Genomic DNA, 25,359 nt, shown 5'->3' on the forward strand with positions numbered 1-25,359 from the left:
TTCATCATTAGCCCTGTTAGTCCACTATCCTTTATCTTCCTCTATTCTGTATCAGCAACTATTAGCTGTGTTTCATATCTGTGTATATGTTTATAACTTTGCTGACATGGCTCTATGAATAATAGAATAATACTCTGTATTTTTTCTGTAACTTCCTTTTCTTTTTCAATATTTTCAAATTTATTCCATGGTTTTGTTGCTCTAATTCAGCATGATTGTTTTATTCCATTACATGACCACACTATGCACAGTGTTGATATGGATATTGATGCACATGTCTTCTGCATGAGGCCTGGGGCCTACACTAAGTAGCATTCATTAATTAGAGGGGTGTGCCATCCCGACATCAGTGTGCAGTACCATGCCATAGTGACATTTTATGTTTCTGTCAGTAGGTAAGGGGCATTTTTAGTTTCTCCATATTCTTTCTCTAAGAATTTTTGTCAATGTTACAGTTGTAATGTAGTTTCTTTGGTTATTAAAATTATATTTTTTCATCGGCTTACTATTTTGAGTTCTTTAGTAAAGTATCTGAATATAGTCTTTGCTTCTTTTCTCATCAGTGTTTTTTCCAGTTTGTCAGAGTTTCTAACCATGAATGAATTTATCTGAAAAATCAGAAGATTCCACCACACCTCCTGTTCCTCAACCTAAAAGAAACTTGCATCTATACAAATGTAGACCAACAATAGGTTGCTGTCCGTGTAAAGCCATTGCCCCCTTTGGTGTTTAATAACACTGCTTTAGTGGTCATCGTCTCGATCTAATAACACTCATCTTTTCGTTGCTGGGCTATTGCCTGTCATTTCTCTCATCTGAATCCTCAAACTCTTCACCCCATTTTTTCACAGCTCCCGCTTCATTTCTATTTGTTTTCAGCACAACTAGTTTGTTTGCTTTCTCTCAATTTTCAGAAATTTTCTCTCAATATATTCATTTTTAGTTCTATTGAGACTTTTATTCATGCTATTGTAGGAATAAGCCATGATAAGCTAAATATGAACAGATCACCCACTTCAACCTTTATCACCTGCCAGAGTAGGACTCAGCCATTGATAAGTTTAATGGAGGCCTGAGTCTCAGTAATTTACCTTGAAGCAATACCTTGTTGCAGGAATGACCATAAACTGAGATTACCCGAGCACCACCCAAGGACAGACCATAGAAAGGAAATGCCTAATGTTCCAACCGTTGTAGATAGGATCACCTGCCAGCATACACTCACTAGCACACCCCTAGACAAATGTCAGCCAATCAGGGGTCCTAAACCTCAGAAACCCCTCACCTACACCTTTACGACTACTGTAAAACCCTACTGTAACTGAGCTCGGGGCTTAACTGAGCTCGGGGCTTAACTGAGCTCGGGGCCCTCCATTTATTCCAGTACATTGGAAATGCAGAGAGATCGAGTTTGCAGACTTGCATAAAATAAAGGCTCTTTGCTTTTACGTAGGGGACTCGGTCTCCTTGTTGGCTTTTGGAGGGACTTAGCGGATTTGGGCATAGCACTATCCCCAAGAACTACCCTGCTGAATTTACCAAGACCACTCTTAGCTGGTATCAGAATTTGAACCTTCACCCCTATCTTGCTTAGTTCACATTTCAGTATTTGATACAACTGATGAGTCCATCTGCTCTATCACTTTAGCTCCCCTCTCTCCCTGTACATATTCGTTACCTCTCGGTGCTAGACAGGTTCCGGAGGAGCCAGTTACCACTCTACATGATGCAGCTTTCAGACTATTAAACTTATTATGATAAGTGCATCCAGCTGTCCACTTATCTCCACGTGGATCTTAGCAGCTGAAGCTTGCAGGACCACGGCTCCGCTCCTGCTCTTGCTTCTTTCCCTAGTCCACACCATCTGGTCTCCCTCTTCATTTGATGTCCCCTACTCATTGGATCCAAAAGTCATCCCTGATATTTGCCTTCCTTTCACATTTCACATTCTATTTAGTATCTGTCTTTCAATTCTTGTGTTTCTTTCTGACCACAGCTGACCTCTTTGCTGCTTCCACCCATTTCTAGTAGTATAGCATCATGTTCTACCTAGATTGCTATATTAATTTTCCAATGTATCTGGCTTCCCTTGTTACAATGTAAATTCTCCTCCAAAGATAATGGTGATCCTGATGTCAATCACATCCCTTTAAGTATTTTGAGTGGGGAATGTAAATTGAGGTTGCTGGGAAATAAGCTGCTTCTCCTGTCTCCCTTGTTTGTTCTGGAGGCCTCGTATCTCCGTCTTGTCTTGAACCCACCCAGTACTCGTGATTTGCACTAAGTTCTCTTGGCTTGAATTCAGATGACCACTTCTCCTTGAATCTCCCATTAATCTCAGAAAGCGTAATCTCAGTAAACCTGCCACAAGCATACCATGTCAGCACTCCACTCAAACTTCCTATTTTATGCCAAAGATTTTAGGGATAGGATTGGAAAAGCCTGAAAGCAAGGATTTGACAGGAGGTCTCTGTTTTGTACTTCAAAAGATCTTTGACCCCACATTTTCCTGTTACGGCTACTGGCCTAAAATAAAATGCCTCCTGTCTAAAGGCCAGATGTATCTTCATGTGCTGAGCTGTGGGTGTTGGGCCTCCTGCTGGAGGAGGGGGACAGATGATTGCAGTTATCTCTCTGTCTCTAACGTGAGTCATTGCAGGGCCTACACGCAATGTCAGTTCTCAGGAGGAATGGTGATCACAGCACATATTGGTTTGTGTATTATTCGCCCACCAGATAAAGCAAGCATTCTCTTCTATTTTTATTTTGAAAAAAAATATTTCCATGTAAATTAGAATCTAAACTAGACAGCCCTTTTTAGCAGAAGATTCAGCTGCAGTCCTCTTTCCCCAGAATACATCCCATACCTCAATTGCCTCTTAGAGATTTCAAAGGCTTTTATGTACCTGGTGATTTAGAGGAATTGCTTTTATTTTGTGGCTTCTTAGGGACTTCTAATATCTCTGTTGTAAGATGTTTGTAGATGTCAATAGCTCCTAGTTCTGACGGGTTAGAGTAACAAGATCGTTCTGTTTGCCCTTGCTGTCCCTGTTTTCTGCTTGTGCTGTTTGTTCTTTCCTAGCACCATGAGAGACATAATCAGACTCCGAGTTTCCCTGTTTATTATTAGGGTGCTTGCTGGCATACTGTTTCCTCACTTTTCTTCTTTTGAGGGGATTTTGTATCAGTCCTGTCCCCAAGGGTACCTTGCAAATATTATTCTTGTTTACATAAAAATGTATACATCATCCTGTGGCCCTCTCTGGGATACTTTCCAGAATTATATTTCTTGCCTTTCAATTTTAGTATTAGTGTTACAGTCAAGTGTCATTTTCTCATTCCTGTGTGGAGGTTCAGGGTGTGTAGGTACGTAAGGAATGGAAATTCAGACTTCTTGGCACGGCGTAAGGCTGTAAACATCGTTGTTTTGTTCAATTAATTTAAAACATTTTTGTTCACTAAGACTTTTGTAATCATACTGCTCTTCTTTGTAAATAGATTTTTCTCTCTTGCTTGGTGAGTGTGAATCCATTGGTTCTGTTTTATTCCTGAGGGCTGATTCTGATAACGATTGATTGTTGTCTTTATTAAAAATCCTGTTGGAACTGGGATGGAGTTCCGTGGTAGAGGTCTTTTCGAGGGTGTGCAAGCTCAGGTTTGAATCTCCTTACTGAGAAACAAAACAAAATCCTGTCCATTGCTCGTAACTAAAATCTGCCAGCAGTTCTTCTGTGCCATTGAGTGTCATCAGTTACTCTTTTCAGTACTTTTGTGTTAAATGTTATATTTGCAGCAAACATCTATTCATGATGGATCAAAGAGACAGTTCCAACAAAGTCCATCTTTGCAAAACAAAGAATTTACTGGTTTTACAGAAGTGGGTATGGTCCTTAAAGGAGCACAAATGATCCAAAGCTTACCACACCACAGAGCAGCCCACCCTCCCATGAGTGATGACGGGTGTAAGCTGGGTCCCTGTACTTCCATCCATCAACTGCAGACTGCCTGGGGTGGGGGTGGGGTCTCTTCTCCCTAGGAACCTCGGGGAGGAACCTGAACTTTTAGGTTCGGGCTTCTGTAATTTCTGAGGTTGGTTTATTTCCTGCTGCACAACAACTTCTTAATTTGTGGTCCCTTGATTATACCTGACTTTCAGGACATTTATAAAATATTCATAAATACACTTTTTAAAAAATTACCCATCATTCCCTTTAGACTGGGCAGCTCCTACTCAGCACGTCCACTTTGATTCTTCTCCCGTTCTGAGAATTGGCTGTGTAATTCTCATGTTAGGATCATACACATGCATAGGTACTGGTCCTGTTGGTGCAGGACACTTTTCTGAGATCGGACACTCAAGCTCTTGAAATTATGTGCCTTCTCTTTCTGCTAATTGCTGGGACAACAATCCTTTTCTTTTCTTTAATTCCACAGAGGAAGTGGATGACAGCGGGATGATGAATGTGATGCTCAAAATCTCGTAACTGAAAGAATTATTTACATTCTCATAAGAGATTTTCTTGTCCATGGCACTGAATTGAAATTTCTTTTTTTTTTTTTTTTGGTTTTTCGAGACAGGGTTTCTCTGTAGCTTTGGAGCCTGTCCTGGAACTACCTCGGTAGACCAGGCTGGCCTCGAACTCACAGAGATCCGCCTGCCTCTGCCTCCCGAGTGCTGGGATTACAGGCGTGCGCCACCACCGCCCGGCTTGAATTGAAATTTCTTATGTGTTCAATACATCAAAGCTTAGTGAGCTTCTGAGAGGAAGCACCTACTTCATTTTCCTTTTCCTTACTATTGACGTTGGGATGAGTTTTGAATAGAGCATTAGAATGGTGGAAAGCTATTTAAGGAGAAAAAGAAGGCACAAAATACCCACTTAATGTGAGCACACACTAAACAGAGGTCCTGCATGCGGCTCTGAGGAGTTAGAAGAAGAAAGAAATGTGTAGGATCTTTGTTGTCTTGGAACTTCAAGCCCCATGTGAAAGAGACTCTGAAGTCGCCATATCAGACTGGATACAATCTCTTTTTTAAGCACATCTCCCCAGTTTCCACCCCCATCAAAGGCAGGCCACTCTGGACTTCTTAGCCCTGTCATCGTGACTCAGTGTTGTATGTCTACCATTTTGTTTCCTCTGTTCTCTGAGCTGTCAGATTCTGATAATTCATTTCTTTAAAAGGTTCTCATAGCTCTTACGTTCTATTTTTTCCTACTCCTCTCACCATATCAAGACTTTCTCATCATCTGCAGGTGACGGTTGTTTGTAGCAACCTTGGAAGAGGAGTGTCGTAGGTCCATAAGGTGATGAGCCAGGTTGTACACAATAAAAATACATTCCACATCTCGTGGGGGTGGCACATGTCTTTAATCCCAGCACTCCAGAGGCAGAGGCAGGCCGCTCTCTGTGAGTTCGAAGCCAGCCTGGTTTACAAGAGCTAGCTAGTTCCAGGACAGTCTCCAAAAGCTACAGAGAAACCCTGACTCAAACAACAACAACCCCCCCCCCCCCCCCCCCCCCAAAAAAAAACCTTTACCTCTCTTTTTGTCCTGAAAATACATTAGATTTTATGTCAACAAACCTCTGCTGGATCACTTCTTTCTTTTCATTTTCCTCAATTCTTAGCACATCTTTGGTGTTGCTACTTTGTATCTAGGATCTCTTGTATTACATTTTGTTTTGAGTCCAGCTGTATATAAAGTAGTTAATATGTAAGTATATTTTTGTATAAATTTACATATCACCTAGTTTAAAAAAATAATATATATATTTGCTAGTTTATAAATAGTAGTTGGTTGGCACTTAAAGGCAGTTTTGAAGTTAGATTTCATGTGTGCTTACGTGTGTCCAGTGGGTTCCAGAGTACACTGAATTTCTTCAGTGTGTCCTGTGGGTTCCAGAGTATACTGAATTTCCTCAGTGTGTCCAGTGGGTTCCAGAGTACACTGAATTTCTTCAGTGTGTCCAGTGGGTTCCAGAGTACACTGAATTTCTTTAGTGTTGCTCATTTCCAGTTTGGATCACTACACTCACTCCTTTTGAGCCTGCCAGTTGAGAAGCATTTCAACCAACAATTTAGTAACTAGTTATATGGTCTAGCACTTAGTTAATATTTGTGATCATAGGAGACAGGCTCACATATATTCCTGTGTGTTACAGTATTCCCTTTGTTAATTTTTTTCCATTCTTAATAGCTTTTGTTGTTGTTGTTTTGGGGCAGGATAAGAATAAGAAGCTGCGTCCCCTGTATGACATTCCCTACATGTTTGAGGCCCGGGAATTCCTTCGAAAAAAGCTCATTGGGAAGAAGGTAAGTGATGAGCATGCATTTGTAAACGTTTGGACTTGGTCTCATGCTTTAGTAGCGATAATTTTAGACGAGGTTCTTTCTAGGCTTTTTAGCAGCAGATGATACTCCCGACCAAGTCTAGTGGAGTTACTTTGATATGAAGAGAGGTGTGTCTATGTGTCAGGAAGTGGTCCCCTTTGGGAGATGTTTAAAATCGGGGCCCTGACCATCTTTTGATTGCCAGTGCTCTCACGGCAAGTTCCAGGCTCAATCCCAGTTTCAATAATGGCGTATTGCCCCATGCTGCATTCATTTGGCTCGTCTATTCTCTCCAGCCACCTCCATTATAAGTACGGGACCATGGGAGTTAGTAGTGAGGGAAAGATGCTGCTTTTTGTGTGTTTCTTCTACTTCTGAGGAGCAAGATGACTACAGGAGAGAGAAGTCCTGTTCTCTGTTAAGAATACGTGTAGGGAAATGGATTGTCCGTTAATTCTACCTGGCCTTTGAAATTTCCAGGAGCCCCTACTCCAGCTACTAAACAGCAGGGACTTTAATGGGCAATGGTTGGGTGGCTTCTCAGGAGCCACTGTAAAGGCTGCTTGCTGAGTAGTATGTTGACTTTGCAGTCTAAGGGCTAGAGTGCATGTCCTTATACTGTTACTTTTATGGCAATATTCTTCAAGTGTTATGAATAGTGGCCTTTTTAATATACCTCCCTCCCTCCCCCGACTTCTTATTCCAAAGTCCAGGACCAGTTCACAGAAAACAAATGGGATGGCTGTTCAGGAAGGGACTCTAAAGCATGTCTTAGTTTAGAGACTTCATATTGTGGGTTGTTGTTTATATTATAATATCTTCTGCATACTATACTACTTCAGAATACTATCATCTAGTTAGGTCTGGTCTTTTTTTTTTTAAACATAATTTCTTTATTCATTCTTTGGGTATTTTATACAATGCACCCCAATTCCGCTCACCTTCCAGTCCCCCCCCCCATTCTCCCCTTACCTCTGCAGCACCCCTGTGTTGCCAGAGCCTGCTTATTTGTTTCCTGGCCACCCATACTCCTGAAATAATCACACAAAAATCTGTATTAATTACAATATTATTTGGCCAATAGCTTAAGTATACTTCTGTCTAACTCTTGTATCTTAAATTAACCCATATTTATTAATCTTTGTTTCACCACATGGCAGTGTCTTACATGCAAAGTTCCGGTGTGTGTGTCTCCTGCTGGAGTACTTGAGTATTTAATAAAGCCTCCTTCTAGAAGCTACATGGCTTCTCCTCTGACTCTGCCTACTCTCTCTTTCTTTTGGAGCCTGGCTATATTCTGTTAAGCCACTAGGGTTCCTGGGGCTCATGGTTTCCCTTGTGTGCGCTGAGGAGTTTGGCCAGCAGGTGTCAGCTCTCTTGCTGCGGTGTCCAGCGAGAAGCAGGGCCAATGAAGGGTGGAGGAGCTCAGCATGGCTCTCGGGCTTTATCTCCCTTGATCCTGTGTCTTCCTGAAGTGACACAGACCACCGACATCAGTGTGGTCTGGTCTTCACCATTAAGCTCATGTTATTTACTCCTCCCTAGACTTAGGATGTTTGACAGTTTAAGATAACTCTGGATTTCAGCTAGTGTGCAATGCACCCATTCCTACAGACAAGATCCAGTGTGTTTCAGGACAGCTTCAAGCATACAGTGTACCAAAAGGTCTCCCTGAACTCTTGCTTTTTTTCCTGAGGTTCTGGGATTGCTAACATGTTCTCTCTCTCTCTCTCTCTCTCTCTCCACACACACACACACACACTAGCTTTTGAATTATAAATATAGTCGCATGTCTGGGCATGGTGAAACATGCCTGTTGTCCTGACATTTGAGAAGTTGAAGCAGGGAAGAGTTCAAGGTCAGCCTAGACTACTTGCTATCCCATCTTAAGTAAACAAACTTTATAAATAAGTAGGTTTATTATATATCATGGTTAGTAGTAGCATGACAAATCATAGCAGGATATTTTGAAGTTGGATGTAAGTTGAATTCACCAATCTGGATTCCCTAAAATGAGTATTAAATCTCCTCAGGTTCCTTCAGAGAATAGGCTCATTTGTCATTGTATAAAAGTTGACAGAGCGCTATATTCATTCATGAAGTGTAGTGCAAATGATGGCTTTAAGTCTCTTTCAATTTCCAGATCCCCTGTTATCTGATGTAATGTCTAACATCTCAATCCCTTCCACTTGATATCATATCACTCATTCACTTTCTTTTAAACAGTTGCATATAGACAACCAAGGAATTCCATGGATTTTTGAAGGCAACCTGTCCAGTCACCCAGAAGTGACATTACATAATTGATTTATGTGGGAAGGTCTGTCATATTAGGGCAGTCACTAGTATCCTTTACATATTTTCCTGCTGTGATTCTGTGTCATCTCTGGGCACACAGATCACAGTCTTTTGCAGCTGCTGCTGGGTAGCCCTGGGGGGCTAGCCAGGGCTATGCTCTCAAGGACTGTGTGTCAGGCCACTGTAAAGTCCTCCATCACAGGACAAAAGGATTGACCTCAAGTGTCAGGCATGATGTCTATTCTTAAGCAATTATGTGCCTTCTTAGTGGGAGCAGCTTCATTTACTGGTTTCTTTGCAAGGGACTTGATTAAATTCCGTTTGTGTGGAGACTTGCGCTTTGTCCCCCACAGTGACATTGTGTAAATGATGAATACTGTATCCTCACGTAGGGAGCTGGATGCATCTCAGCTCTGCTGGGCTAGAGCATTTCTAATGCTAACCACTTTTCCTGATTCACCACCTGAAACCACTTGCCTGTCTTTTGGGCCTGTCAGTTATGACAGTCAACACCCATGAGCTCTGGCGTCTGGGAGCGGGCAGGGCAGTTGCTGCCTCGGGGGGAGGGGGGGCTGGCAGGATGGCTAGCACATCATTGCACATTTCTGCCAATTCCCTTCAGACCTCTGCAGCTGTTCAGCATGGTACATGCTGATTAGGAGCCACCGTGAGGAGCGTGTGTGTCTGTGTGTATAAAAGCTGATTAGGGCAGCCTGTCACAGGTTAAGGAAGATGTGGAAGCGAAATCATCCTCTCTGACTCCTCTCCGAGAGTCAGTGATAATGGCATTTTTGAGAGATGTCTAGAATGTGGAGAATTAAGATGGAAGGTAAAATGTTAAGATATTTTATTAGTTTTGATGGCCTCTTTTCCAGCTGTGAGCATTCACATTGGTTTGAATCTATTTACATAGGCTTCAGTCTGGCTGTGGGCCAAACAGCCTTAGTGAGGATGACTGCTCTTGAGTCTTGCTTTCATCATTTGTGGACTGGGGTAGTGTTTGCCTCTCCTTTCGCAGCCCCTTGCTATGAGAATACAAGATGCTACTCTCTTTCATATTGGTCCTGATGCTAGGAAGGTGTATTCCCTAAAAGGAGTAATTTTTCTTCGGAATTTAGAGTGGCCCTGCGCTTTTATATTGATTTCTGAATCTCAGGTCAAGAGAAATGAATCAGCATACGACTGGCATCATGATTACATTGTTGTTTCTATTGAGTTTCCCACTTTTGTACTTATTGTGCAGGTTAATGTGGTAACTGATTAGCTGTGGGATCAGGATGTTGGCCTCCTCCAAAGAAACATGTATTCCATACTAAAGGGGGGGGGGTGCATGTTTGAGGGTGTGCATCACCTCATTCTCTTTTTGCCCTGTTTATCACCTGTTGTCCTCTCACTAAGATCTCAATTGACAAATATTCATGGTAAATGACTTTCCTGCTTATATCTTCACTGGCTCATCATGACATTGAACTTCGTGATAATTTTAGTTTTTCATTTATTTTGTTTAACACTCAATGTCTAGGATGTGACTTTTTTTTAAAAAAAAGTTTTTATTGATTCTTTATGGATTTTATATTATGCACCTCGATCTCTCTGTCTGTCTTTGTGTCTGTCTTCCTGCTCGTCTATGCACCGCCCCCTCCACATCCATAAAGCACAGCTTATGTAAAAAAGTGAGAGTGCTCATCTCAGTCATTTTGTTTTCAGTAAAATAACTGGGTCTTCATTGGGGATTTCCTTCAGCTTTCTCACAGAGCATGTAACGCCGAGTTCCAGTATTTTCTCCCTTGTCACATGGCATTTACAACTGACATATGAATCATTCCTGTAACTCTTGTCCCTTAATTGCAGAATTTCTATCACCATGGGAACCATTGTATTCAAAGTTGGAACGTGTTTAAATAATTGAGGGTCAAAAATGATAGAGACGCTATGACTGCAAGAAGCCTGAATTCACGGACGTAGCAAAGCTAGCGGTAGATGGCCACCGTAGGCTTTCAGGCACTAGACCTCATTTCTTTTAATAAATCTTTTGATGAGACTCATTGGTAAACTAATTGGTGCCTTTGTTTCATTTTTATGTCATTGAATTTTTTTTTCTGTTAACTAACTTGGCTTGTAAATTAGCCTTCTTTTTTCGTGATTGATGCAGACATTTTAGAATTATGGGGTTAGAAATCCTTCATTGAAGATTATTTCATCCCCAGATTGTTTTCATTGTTGCTCTCTTTTAAGAATCCACCTTTCTAAAACATGTACTTTTGGAACGCAAGGCAGAAATAATCTCCATAGCCAAATCAGTCATATTTAGAACTGACCTATTATCTTGTATCAGACATGCCACCTATTCTTTTCTGGTTCGTTGGGAATTAATTATCTTTTTGTGCCGGTTATTCCTTTGTGAGCCACTTAAAGGGAAGAATGGTATATTTCCACTCATTCCTTCAGAGGTCCTCTCCATGATCAGCTCCATTGCTGTGGACCTGTCCCCTCATGGCAGCTAGGAAGAGCTAAGGAACAATTATGCGTCTTCCCAAGGTGGGATGCTATTAACTACTTTCTCCAGCAAGGGTCTACCTCCCAAGAATGCTGTCACAACCCAATTCCTTCTGTGGAAACCAAGCCGTCTACACATGGGTCTTTCCAGATACTCACCAACTGTATGTGCAGATTCCCTAGGTGCACTCACCCTTTGGTAGCCATAGGGTGTTCGTTCTTGTACCTCATTGAATGGCCAAAACGTTCACGCAATTCCTCCTTATAAAATGATATAATATTTGCATATAACCTGTGCATATCCCCTACAAATAGTTTGAATCATCTCAAGAATATTTATACTTCGTATACCGTAAATGTTATATAAATAGATGTTATGTTATATTGCTGAGGAAGTAATGACAAAGAGAGACCAATGCACATGTGTAAATTAGGCTCACATCTTTTTTCATGTGTGTGTAATTCATTATTGATTCAGTCTGTAAACTTGGAGCCTGTAGACCTGTGGAGGCTGGAGCCTGTGTATCTAAAATTTCCCCCTGCCTTTCATTGCACGGCTCCTCTTGTATCCTCTTCTTGCTTGGGCTTCTGCACCCATCTTTTTAAGATTTCTTTTTATTTTATGTATGTGTACCTGCAATTATGTATATGAACTATGTGGATTCCTGTGGTTATAGTGTCCAGAAGAGGACATCGGATTGATACCCTGGAACTGGAATTGCAGCCATTTGTGAGCTTCTGCATCGGTGCTGGGAACCAAACATGATTCCTTGCCCAGAGCAGCAAGTGTTCTTAACCACTGAGCCTTTTCTCCAGCCTCTCCTGCAGCATTCTTGCTGATTTTTTCCTGTCTCTTTTTCCATGCAAAGCTAATAAAATGGAATCTTCATCAATGTCATTCACACCGTGCATTTGGCAAATAATGCTGGCTTCCATTGCTCTTGGTGGCCTGCTACCATTGTTTACAGCACAATGTGATCCCCTGTGTCTTATTTTCTTTATTTCGCCCTTTCTGTTTGCTTTCTTTTTGTCGTTTAAGATGCAAGTTAAATTTGACCTAAAATCTTCTTGGTTTTTCCTGCTTTCCCATAATTTACCATGTATACATTTCATAGTTTACAATACTGTATGTGGGAAACCGTACGTAAATAGTGACCACTCTTATTATGTTTATTTTTTATGTACATTAGGTCTTATGATCTTCATGTCCAGAAAGAGAGTTCAGGTGCATAGTAGGTACACAGTCAATTTTTACTATGTCAGTTAACTTCAAAATCACTGGGTTCAAGTTGTAGAGATGAGTTTGCACCCAAAAATAAGAAGATAAGAACAAAGTGGGGAGGGATTTGATGTCAGACTCTTTAGATTAACCTGAATCATTCAAATAGTCTTGGTCAAGATGGCTTCCTTTATTCAGTAACCCCAGATAAATTGAGAGATGGCTAATGCTATATGCTGTAGATGTCTGTGCTCCAGGACATTATGCTTCTGGGAGCTAGGCTGATCAGCTTAACTGTTATTGCTTTCTTCTTACTGGATGAATATTTAAAATATCTAAGCATGTCTTATAAACTCTTTCATTGTTGTCATTTGGCAAAGACTTTTGTATGACTTTCTGTAATGGCAATTCCTTTGTATTTTAATATATACATCTTATAGACCAGGCAGTGGTAACACACTTTTAATCTCAGTAGCTACACTAGTTGCCATGGAATCCAGGCAGTACATATCTTTAATCCCAGTGGTGCAGGCCTTTGACCCCAGCCATAGTGAGGATTATAAAATGGGAGGAGACAGCTCTCAGACAGAGTCTCATTCTTAGATTTTTGGGGGCAGGATTGCCATTTTTAGGCTGAGATCAAGGTAAGAGTTTTTTTTTTTATTTCTTTAATGATATTATGGTATTGTATTTTGTCTGCCTGTGTATTTTGATTAAAAGGTTTCGTATGCAGCCCTGACTAACCTGGAACTAGCTATACAGATAGGCTGTTCTTGTACTTATAGAGATTTGTGTTTATCTCCAAAGTTCCGGGCCTTTTCCATTCATATATTTTGACCAGTTGCAACCACTGTTTATTGAATTTTCTCTCACAATAGGGCACTGAATTTTTAAGAGCATATTTTCATGTTTGATTTTTTTTACCTACACTTTGAAAAGTATAGAATAGTCCCATCTTTACAGATAAAATCCTAAAAGCCATAGAAATTGAATACTTTACCCATATGCTTTCACTTTGTTACGTTGAATTAAAGACCAATCCAGAAGGATCTCTTTCCCTGTGTGTATACTGATTTGAATGCCAGTAAGGCCATAGTACTTTAGGGGCAGTGTCAATTTCTGTGTATAGTATGCGTTTTACATGCGACAAGTCCTAGTCTTCTGCTTTGAGGAGGTATCTGCCTTCTGAGTGCTTACAGCACTCTAGACATTATCTCATTAGTCTTTGAGATGTCCCTGTCAGCTTTGGGGGGGTGTTTATAGAACACAATCACATTGCATGCTTTTCCCACTTCACACAGACAAGGGGCTCAAGAGCAATGTGGCTGAGATGAGAAAAAGCTTTAGTTCTTTCTCCCTAATCCTTAGGCATAGCTACAGATATGAACTGAGCATCTGAGAGTAAGGAGGGAGGGACAGGTGCTGCTCACCCTCTACTTACCTCCCACCCCTGAGTCTGGAGGGTCAACAACTTCTAGATGCTTGTTCTTTTGAACAGGAACAGATCTTAGAAGGGGCTATTTTTCTTTCAGCCTGAATGAGCTCCTCAAGTGCATAGAGCCTTCTGGAGGAGAGGCCCTCAGCCTCTCTGGCTGGCCACCAGGTCAGGCCTTTTTGTTAACCACTCATTTATGACTGACTAGCTGTTTGAGAGTGTTAGCCAATTAGTTGTGCTGAATACGAAGCACACACCCAGCAGGGTTGGAATTCTTGTTCCTAACTACCTCTGATGTGTTTTAGTTTGAGTTTTAAAAACATTTTTTGTCATCTCCACATATTTCACTTCATATTAATTTGATTCATCCACACTATGGAAAGGTTCTTTACATTAATGACCAAACAGTCCCTCAGATTGTGAATGCATTGTGATTTAAATTGACAGCTTTATATGATGAGGCTTGTCCTTGCCTTCCAATGCCAGCTGTTGCCATCAGTGTGGCTGTAAATTTTTGAACAAGTGACTGGAGATACTCAGGAGATGAAGAGGTGCTCTGGATGACTTATATCATCTAGCAGAAGACTCCTTTTGGGCATGAAGAGCTTAGGCCAACATCCACTGGACACCAAGGTCTATTGTGGATAGTCTTTACCTTTTGTGTTTCAGCAATGATCCTTCTTCTCCCTGAAGCCGTTAACTCCCTTGTTTGCCAACAGGCAGTTAACAGAAATGGCCATGGAGTTGCCTATTTATTTCTGGAAGCTCGGCAAGGTAGCTTTCCTCCTGCTGCCACCTAAATGTTCTTTCGATAAAGAGTTCTTGTTTTCTTCTTTGGTCTGCAGATTGTGCTAAGTACCTTTGCGCTTTGGGGATCCTCAGTGTGTTGAGCTGAGTATATGGCTCTTTGGTGTAGTTTGTTGTGTATTACATATTGTAATATCCTTTTCAAAAGCATCTCTAAGTTAAATCAAGAGACTGGAATTTTCAGCTGCATTCCTGGAAATTTCTGTGTGCTTACTCACCTGTGAGAAATGATTTATTGTCTCTGAGACTCCTCAAGGTGCTCCCTGCTTACTGATGAAATCCTCAAGGTGCTCACTCCCCTCTTTCATTACTTTGCTTACTATTAGAGACTCCAAAGCTGCTCTTACCTTTGTATTGGTTCTTACCTTTGTACATGGTTTGTTAGTGGTCTTGTCTAAAACCGTCCTCTTCCAGTCTTTAATGTTAGCTTTTCTGGAATCTTGTCCTTGGAGCTGGAACTTTCCACATTTATTTTCTGCAAACTGAAATTTTATTTTAGGGGTAGATTTGTGCTGAATCAGCTCAGCTGTGCTTGGGGGTAGGGAGAGCACAGGCTTTTCTCCCCCCACATTAAAAATAACTGTTATGTGCCAAAAACCCTAGAAGATGTGCTGAATTGCAGATCTTCCACTTCCTATACCTCCCAGTTTACAAAGAATAGAAAAGTTCAATGCTAGTGTGTAGAACATCTTGTGCTGTGGAAGGGTGTGAGGCAGAACTCACCAGATGTGCATTTTGGGGGAAGAAGCCCCATTCATCTTTTCTCTATAGTTTTTTCCCACAGTTTCATTTGCCTATAAGGGTCTATGCAGGGACAACATAGATATGTTTAGTAATTTTTTTTAAAAGCTGGCATTGTCAAAAGAACACATTCAGAGATAGTGAGCTTTATCATTAAGGACCTCTGAGTTTCTAAAGCCTCTTTTGTATGTGCTTCGGCCATTGAAGTGGCTCCACATTATTATCATCTGTACATGTGTTCCAAGATGGGATATAAAAGTCTCTTCTTAATTTTGAGGATGAAATTCTGTTGATTCCTTAGCTATGTCATAAAAGTGCTACTTTAGAGATGCAATAATACAATTGTTCACTTGAAAACAAGAGCTTCAAGCCCAGCACTTGGGAGGCAGAGGCAGGGGGAGAGGCAATCTCTGAGTTTAATTTCAGCCTGGTTTACAGAGTGAGCTCCAGGGCTACATGGAGAAACCCTGTCTTAAACCCCCCCCCCCCAAAAAAAGACAAAACAAACCAAAAGGAAAAGAACTCTCTAGTTAAATGCATTTAATTTCTGAACAGTACTTTTTGCTCTTTGCTGAAACAAATTATCTCATTAATAGCTAGAATGGCCTTGCTTACTTTTACTCTCATGGTATCTTTTCCTCTGACATACACTCACTTTACTGACAAAAGCCTACTTTATGATATTTCTATAATGTATGCATAGTGATTTGATCAGTATCCTCTCCCTGCGGAATTCCATCTATCTGCAGCCTTAGAATGTGGTCTGATGACAAATAGCATCTTTGCAGAGAAATTTATATGAAATCCTACTAGGTTAAATGGGTTTCTGTATAGGAAGGAGGTAGTATGACCATGGAGGTAGAGATTCTAGTGATTCAGCTAGGAGACAGGGAAGGACAGTGATTACTCAGAGCCTCTAGAATTACCCACCCCACCCCCCAAGAATCCGCCCAAGGAAGGATGCTTTTGTGGTACTTTCGGGGAGAGGGAGGATACACCTTGATTTTAGCTCAAAGCTTCCAGAATACTGAGGGAATAGTCAGCCTGCCTGTTTATGGTGCCCCGTTATAGTAGCTCTGGGCACTAAGACTGAAAAAAGTACTTTTTTTGTTGTTTGTTTGTTTTTTGTTTTAATCTGGTCATCTCCCTGTTGGCTGGTGTCTGGTTTCTTGATTTTTATTTCTCGAATGAGATTGTTTATCACCATAACGCATGGAGTAAAGTCTGGTCCTCTAATGGCATGGTTTATTCCCTTATTTTGTGTCTGTCCTCCTAGATAGTCAGGCTGGCTGGCCATCCTTCAGGCCAGGGGACAGTTATAGAGCAACTGATAGGAATTTCCCGTTTTGTCATGAGGCTCATCTCAGGCTATGGTTGTCTCCATTCGCCACATTTTCTCGTGGCCATCAGTCCCAGAACCTTCCTCCTTGATCATTACTAGCATTTTGAAATATAACACACCCTGGGAGAGATAATTTTTGTTTGTAGCTTTATCAATATTTTGCTTACTTATTGTGAGCCTTATATGAACTCTAGCTTTTTCTTTTGGGGCTACTGGAATCTTAGAGTTTTGACTGTCTTCTGCCTCTTTGTCAAGGTCTTTCTGGAACCCTGCCTTCTCACCTCTTCTGGCTTAACAACTGGCCTGGAATGAGCCAGGTTTTCCTGAAGTAATAGTTGTGGGGTCATTCTTTAGTTTGTGGGCCTTGACGCCTTTGGACATGAACACTCAAACAGTTAAAAGGCAGCATAGTGAAGTCAGTTTATTGTTATTATGCATCTGGTATTTTTTAGTCTTAACCCGTATTCCAGGCATTGGGAACAGAGCCTTACGAGCACCTCTCCATGAGCTAATATTTTAAAAGAGGCCATCACAGTTGCTGCTCTCCTTCTTGGTGGTGAAATAAAAATAAATGCAATATCTCTTAAAAGTTGCTTATCGTCTAACTGGGATAAGATGACATCAGCGTGTGTGAAACTGAATGAAGACCAATTTAAATAACTGGCGAGATATCAGAAAAGTGTCCCCTGGCAGTATTTGATAAATATTAATGTGAGTTGTGCAGATCACACTTATCTGTCACAGATCAGAGAGGTCTTACCTGCTGGGTGATCTTATGTACTTTAGCCCTGGGTGGCCACACACACATACTGCTGACTTACTTAGGATTCTTTTCTCCTTGGTTTGCTGGCTGGTGGATATCTGAGTGTCAGGTCTAGTAGCCAGTCCAGAATGTAGCTTGTGGATTCCATATGTGGGTTTTTTTTTTCCTTACCTGTAAGTGGATCTAACTTGGTTATTGATCTTTCTTAATGTTACTGTTTATTCAGTGTCCCAAAATATCAGCAGTTTCCTGGCTATTAACCCAGCTTCTTGGTCAATGAATTTGCTGAATTTTGCTTCCCTTAGCCTCCTTCTCCTGGATTTTTTTTTAGTGAGCAGCTCCTAATCTCTCATTTTAATTGTTGCAGCCCTGCCTTAACTCATTTTCCTGCAGCTGCTAGTATGTGTCTCCTTTCACCCTCCTGTCACTCTTGCTTTCTCTGTGCACAGTTTGGATGTGCCACCCACTCTGGTGATACCTGATTGCCTGCCGAAAAAATCTAACTCTCTAAGTGAACATAAAAGCCCCGGAAAGGAGCTGTATATAAATTACTGTAATTTTAAACAAGTCTGTTTCATTTTTTTTAAATTTTTATCTTTTGTCTGTTTTCCCCCTAGTCTCTATCCCTTCTCTCCTCTCTTTAACATGTCTCAAACATATCTTCTGAGCTCTTGTGGAGTGCACAGCTCTTCGCAGCCTTTCCCCTCCACATTCGGTGTTCATTCGGTATGTTCCCACACTCTGGTGCTCCCTGACCACCTTTGCCACCACCACAGGACATACATCTGTCTGCTGTTAAGAATCAGCCAGGGATCTCCTTGAGTCCCAAGGGAGAGAGAGGTCCTGGTATCAGAATATCTTAGGAAGATCAGCCTCATCTCAGCAAGGAGGTGGTGTAGGAACACATAGTTACTTAGGCAGTGGCCTTCCTACCAGCTGCTTTTTATTTCCTTTCCTCATGCTTATGAACTTCGTGCTCTGATTCACAGGTATCATAAGCAGGTTAATGACTTACTGCACCACAAACCAAGAGCAGAATAAATATGCTTTCTTTTGTTTTTCTGTTTATGAGTTAAAATTTTTAGCTTAGCCTTCCGTCTAATTGGTTACAAGATGTCTGAGTCTTAATGTCTTCAGTTCCAGGTTCACCTAGCGTAAGGCAGTTAGAGAAGTCACTGCTAAGTGGTGATTTGGGGTTATTCCTGTGTTTTCTCCAACACTGAGACCAGGCAGCACTTTTTATTTGTTCTCCCTACCAATGACAGAAAGATTTGCTGAACTAGTAAGTGATGAGTTTTTTCCCCTTTTTGGCTTGAATTCCCCTTTATTATTTTATTGCTCTAAATGACAGAGGGTCAGTAGACCCTGAACAGGCCCTGCTGGCCCATGTTGGTTTGCATAATTCTCCTATTCTCCCATCACAGTCTAAACAAATTAGTGATTTGCTCCAGCTGGCCACTTCCCTAGTTTGTCATGTGCCTTCTTGTTTGGTTTTTCTGAGCTCAGCCCCTCACTGGTGTACTGAGAAACGGTGTCTAGTTAAAAACCCACATTACCCTTCCAGGCCAGATTTTCACCCCTCTAACTTATCTTTCGTATAAACACAACAGGAAGGGAAACAGGAACGAGAGAAAGACATCACAGCAGCCTTTCCTCAGGGATTGAAGGTAGCCTGGACTTTGATTAGCATGGAAGTGAGCGTGTTGGGTGGGCTGGTATCATGTGAAGCTGGAGAGCTGGGAGATTTGTTGGCGGTCTAGATTCTCTTTCTACAGTGTAGGAGAAGCATTTTGTGTGCATGGTTTGTGTGTTCACACTGACCGTTTCTTCATTTCTACAATGTCCATGGTGTTTTGATAGCTTCAGCTTCTCAGACGTAGCGATCCATGGAGGTAATTTAAGCAGACAGCTGCTCAGAATGGAAATGCAAGCTGCACATCTACCGCAGACCTACTGTGCTGTCCCTTCCGACCCCAGCCACACGGAAACGGAGAGAGAGGGAATTTCCATGACCTTGGCGATGGGAATAATTAATTTCTTTATATTTTTCCTTGTCCATTTGAGTCTGGTTTGCCTTGATTTTGCTATGTAGATGAGGATGGTATTTTTAATTTCTAAAATTCAAGGGAATCTTGCTTTTGTCTTCTAAAAATGTGATCTTACTAAAGGTCTAGGTATCAAAGTCTAACAGCACTGACTTACAAGTGTATAGTTTTCCTAAGAGTGTCTCTAGAGAGGGCCATCATGAGGGCTCAGGTAGATTTCCATTGCTGGATCCTTGTTTTGACCCCTCTATTGCTGGAGCCCTGGACCAGAGTTAATTCACTACTTCTCTGTCTGTGTCTCTGTCTCATCCCATGTTCAAAAGGAGGGGTTAGCTTGTACCAAGGAGCTATTCATAAACTCTTTCTTGATGATTTGTTGCCTTGTTTTGTGTTGATTGATCTGCTTAATTAATTTGCAGTCCTGGAAGTTTAATAGTTTTGTTTTATTTAAAAAAGATGAGTGAATATAAATACCTAATGTGGAAGAATGTATGCCGGTTACTTCCTGAGAGCCCCATGACCCGTGGGTGAATCTTGTGCTGTCCAGGAGGAACTTTGAATGTTTCAGGTCTGTTTGTTGATCATGCCATCTTTCAAACCCATGAGTTCTGGGAAATGATTTTGAGTACCCCCACCCTCAGCCTGGGGAGTAAACCAGGACCTCATATGTTAGCCAAGTGCTATTTTCATTTTGCTATACCCCCAGTCCAGCCTTAATTATCTGTTATTTTCCAATCCTCACCCTACCCCTGAAGGCTGACATTGAATTCCTTCTTTCCCCACCTCTGCCCTTGGTACTGAGTTATGATCAAAGCTCATGTCTGAAGTTTTAAAATTGTTATAGTTAGAATTTTAGCCCATTTATTATTGGAGGTGTGTTCTCTTCTCTCCTTCCCTATATTTTGTCCAAATCCTTTTTTCACTTTTGAGGTCTCTGATTTGTGCCTCTCAGTTCATCAGTTTACTAAATTTTGAAATATGGCTCTAGGAATTAAAATCTATCCAGATGACTGAGTCCTTGACTCTGGCCAGGTGCTTCTTCACATTTTTCTGCAGTTTCTCTGGCGGTGGAGTTTGTTTGCTGGCAGGAGTGTGAGGAAAAGCTGCACGCAGTGTGAACTCCACAGCATGGGAGGGTTTTTGAAGATGAAAGACAGGATGAGTCATGTTGCTGCTCTTCAGTTTTCTGATTTGGTAGTTGTTAGCCATAGATTTCCAAGGAGAAAATGGCAGCAAAATTGCTGAGTCTAGATAGATATATAATGTCTCTCATCATTTAGAGACTGAAAGAGATATTGATAGCGGCAATTATCTCCTACTTCATAAACATAAGCTCCTTTTCATTCTGTCTTTCTGACCTCATTTTCTTCCTCTGCTCTTTTCTTCCCCTCATTTCCCCTTTGTTTTTCACCTTTCATCCTTTTCCTCAGCCATTCTTAGACCTTTGATGTCAGAATCCAAGCTGAGCTCTTCTTCCCAGTGTGTATCCTCCAACAGCCTTAATGCCCGGTTTGGCTGCTGTAATATCCTTGGGACCTCCCTGGCTTTCAGAAGAAAACAGTGGTTTGCTAAATGTTATTTTTTTTTTTTCGTGTTTCTGTTCTTCCTCTCAAAAGCTTGAAGCTTGTTTTTCTACCAAAGTTGATGAAGCTGTAGCCTCTCTTAGAAGATCTTCTTAGTTTACCCAATAGGTCCAGTTTTTGTTTAGGCTTGAGGCCTCTTGGATGAACACAGAATTTTTTAGACTAAGTCAATAATATTGTAGTAACTTTAAAACTCTGCCTAAATTGACATTTACTACTCTTTTTAAGAGAGGAAATATGAACAAGGAGAGTGTCAGCCAGCCTTTTAGCTTGCCTTCTGCCTTCGCCTCCATGAGGGCTTCTGGTTGGCCACACAGAGCCAGGGTGCCTGTCACCTTGTATGTACTCTAATAGCGTATCACTTTGTTCCTGCCTCAAGCGCAAATACCGCGTTTCATGTTTAGACACACCTGTTCAGATGACCCCCGATTTGCTTCAGATTCTATGTGAAATGTTCCCTTGTATGCACAATGCTGCAGTTCTCATCTGGCTCTGCTGGTTCTCACCTCCCTCCCTGCCTCCCTCCCTTCTTCATCACCCCTTACATTTATCTATCTATTTATTTTAAAGCGATCTCATTTTATCTACCAATTCCAGTTCCCACTCTTTCTTCTCCTGCTTCCCCCCCCCCCCATCCACTCCTCAGAGAGGGTGAGGCTTCCCATGGGGAAGAAGTTTGGCATATCACTTTGAGAGCCAACCCTTTCTTGGCTAAAAGGGCAGGTTGCATATCTCTCATTCCCTGTTGTGTTATTTCTTTTTCTTGTAAAAATTTTTTTGTTATTATTTCTGTTTTTTACATTGGTAAGATTTTTATAGCCAAGCAAAGATACTTTTCTTTATAGGACTTTTTATAAAAATTTAATTTTTAAACTGATAGAGAATTTTTAAATGTTTTATATAATATAAATTGTTCTTTACATTTTAAAAATAGACATGTAGGCTGAAAAATAGATGGGTAGAAGACATGTAAATGGATAAAGCAGTGTTTCTTTTTGTTCCTAAAGATTTTCAAACTCACATTAAGACAAGTTTGGATTTTGGTATTTTATTTGGTTGAAACAGTCACTCTGAAGTAACTGGCAAGAAGGCCAATTTGGAGATGGGATTTCCCCACACATACATACATAGAGAAAGGCAGAGGGGTGGTGTACGAAAACAAGACAGAATATTTAAATTATTTCACATCATCTTCTTTTAGCTAGAAAAACCATAGTATTGTACTTTTCATGTTGTGTTGTCTTTTTATAATTATTTTGAGTAGCACTTACTTCAAAATTAAAATATTAATAAAGAGTTGAAGGAAAGGCCTTGCACTCTGATCTGTGCTTTGGGACTTCTCTAGTCAAGTGCATGTCCCCAGAAGCAGCATTGGCATCTCCCTTGGCATTCTGCAGGCTCCATAGATAAGCATGTTTGTGGGTGGTTAAGCTAAGTTCATGCATTTTACACATTTGCAAGCACCATAAATATAGTTAAATGTGAGGACTGTAAAACCAGGAATAGTATCTTTGCATTTGTGTTTCATTTCTGTGTAAATACAGACACTAAAACCTTAGCCTATTTGATCTTTACAAATCAGGAAAGCTTGCTGCTGTGCTTTAAAAATCCATCCTAATTGTCTCTGTGGGTATAATTTTTCTACTGGAAAATACCGTTGTCTACACTGCCCTTGCTAATGATATTGTGTTCTGTTTTGTCACTTAGTTCCCACTTCATCCATCACAAAGCAACTCTTGTTTATGGTTTAATTTTTTTTGTTATTATTAAAACAAGAGGAGAGGATAAAGGAAAAGCTAGCCTCCCAGAGGTAGCATCTGCTAATACTTGAGTGTATATCAGTCCAGTCTTTTTTATGAATGTGGCTATTAGCATAATTTTCATTTTAGCTGGTAATTACATGGTACTTACTGCTTTGTAACCTTCAGCATGATGATTTCCCTGGGATGTTAAGTAGTATTCATCATGAGATACTTTTATCATTTAATACCAAGTGAAGGTTTAATCAATATCCTGTTGCTGGCTGTTTATAGTGGTCTAGTATGTAGGCCTTGAACCACATAGACATGAGTGTGAATCCCTTGGGCAGCATTACCTAACCTGGGCCGTCATGAGCATTAAATGACATAATATATGTTAAGCACTTAGTGCTGTGCTCTGCACATCTCAGCTGCTCGATCAATATCAGCAAACTTCGGAGTCAGGGCTTAGGAAAATTAAGAACAGAGAGCTGTATGTAACATGAGCTTCTTCTATTTTATGTCCTGATAAGGCAAAATGTGCAGGTAGTGTGCATGTAAAAATGAGCAATGAGGATAGAAAGACACATTGAGTACTGATGAGGGAGGTGACCTGCAGCGTAAGACTGAAGTTCGCTGTTTGTCCTTCAGAAAGGCTTTTGCTGCCCAGAAGCCCTGATAACGGTGTCCCTAATTCTAGAGTGAGTGGGGTGGGCCTGGAGAAGGTAGAGTGGGAGAGACCTTTAGCTTCCTTCACTGCCTGCCTTCTGAGTTTGCTGGCGTGTTCCATAGCTTGAGAGAGCTCCAAAGTTACCATGGGAACTGGCAGGACATCTGAGGATTGTAGATGAAGAAAGGGCAAAATATATCCCTACCAGTTTGGTTTTACTCACCAAAAGTCTTAAACGCTTAAAATTAAGGATTTCCCATATGCTGACCTAACCATCTAGTAATCTAACCATCTAGTCATTAGTGAGGCATAACTGCTGTATGCCCTTCCTGTTGACTCTCTGAGTGGCCCCAGCATTTCTAAAGAGCACCTGTCCACCCCCCCCCACACACACACCTTGACTCCTTGAACATGTTTGATTTTAAATGTGGCACAGTTAATTGAACTGTCATTGATGAATTCAGGTATTGACTAAATTTGAAGCAATATTATAAAGTCAGTTACTTCTAATCACATGGGCAACAAGCATATTCTGCTTAAAGTATCTTGATGCTTTGAATGAGAAATTTGTTAGGGTTGATATTACTGTGTGATGACTCTATAGTCAGCAGTTAAGCAGTAAAGATTTTACTGTAGTATTAAATATGGGGTATGCTGAACGTTAAAATGGAGTCGAAATGCTGCTTTATGTAAAATGTATGTAGTCTGTTTACGGCAGACTAGCTAGGAAGAAAACAATTCTGTATTACTATCCTTTCCTTTCTTTATGATTTTACCTTTTAAATGGAATCACTTTTAAAGTTAAGCGTATATTTGCCAAAATACTTAAGTGAAATAAAATGTCCAGTTCTATCACATTTTCACCAGCAGTGTCATTTTATTTATATCAGAAAAATTATTTTTCCTCCCCAGTTCTTTATAGGCTGCTAGCCTGTGCCTCATTTTCAAGAAAACATTGGAGTCTTACTTTGTTTTTCATGAATCTAGCTAAATTCTATGATGTAAATGAAATCTCTGTCCCATTACTTATTAGAGAAAGAACACAGGTTTAACACCAGCTCTGGGGCATTCTTTGTGGCCAGTTGTATCAGTTTTTCCTTTGAAGACTAAACCAGTTTAGGTTTAAGATTCACTTTAACATTATACCCAGAACTAAATTCTGATTTATACAGTTTTGTTACTCTAAACATTTTATGTTTCCTTCTTAGCCATCTCGTTAGTAAAGGTAACATTCTAGGTGCTGAAATATAGGGAATTTCTTTGCTGATTACACATCCAGGTGTCTCGTGCGTATTCCTTCTTTCCCCCATCCTGTACATGTACACAGAGCTGTATTAGTGTATGAAGGACAGAGGAAACTGGGTATCTGTCATTCCTCAGGAGCAGTCCACCTTGGTTTTTGTCATGGTCTCTCATCAGGATCAGGGGCTCACAGATTAGCCTAAATTGGCTAGCTGGCAAACTCCAAGGATTTGCCTGTCTTTGATTCCACAGTGCTGGGATTTTTAAGTATATATTCCATCATACCTGACTTTCGTTGTTGTTAATTTGGATTCTACGGGATTGGACGTGGTCCTTGTGCATGCTAGTGTAGATTTGCTGAGTTTACCAGTTCCATGTACTGTACCATCCCCACTACCCATCCCCCCCACACCCTTTAAAGCTGCTTTAAAAGCTAATTGATGGGCAATAAGGCTGTCATTTTTGGTACTTCTATCTTATTTCCTTAGTTCTTGACTATGGGGAAGTTTTGCAAACATCTCAATCTTAGGTCACAGGTAGTTTATTTGCCAAATTTGGGTCTTTTTTTTTCCTTTGCTTTTAGTTATTTTTTTTTTTATTAAGAAAGAAAAAAAATTTCCGCCTCCTCCCAGCCTCCCACTCCTCCCA

The 25,359-nt window shown here is 40.8% G+C and overlaps 1 protein-coding gene across 1 annotated transcript in view; it reads left to right on the plus strand.

Moving 5' to 3' along the window:
- Snd1 (staphylococcal nuclease and tudor domain containing 1) overlaps positions 1-25,359 on the plus strand; it is a 408,605-nt gene that overhangs the window by 136,431 nt on the left and 246,815 nt on the right. The window contains exon 11 of the mRNA XM_005365723.2: positions 6,224-6,313. Within this exon, the coding sequence (XP_005365780.1) occupies positions 6,224-6,313 (90 nt within the window). The remainder of the gene's footprint in view (positions 1-6,223; positions 6,314-25,359) is intronic.

Source organism: Microtus ochrogaster, unplaced genomic scaffold (genome assembly GCF_000317375.1).
Source record: "Microtus ochrogaster isolate Prairie Vole_2 unplaced genomic scaffold, MicOch1.0 UNK4, whole genome shotgun sequence".
NCBI lineage: Eukaryota > Metazoa > Chordata > Mammalia > Rodentia > Cricetidae > Microtus > Microtus ochrogaster.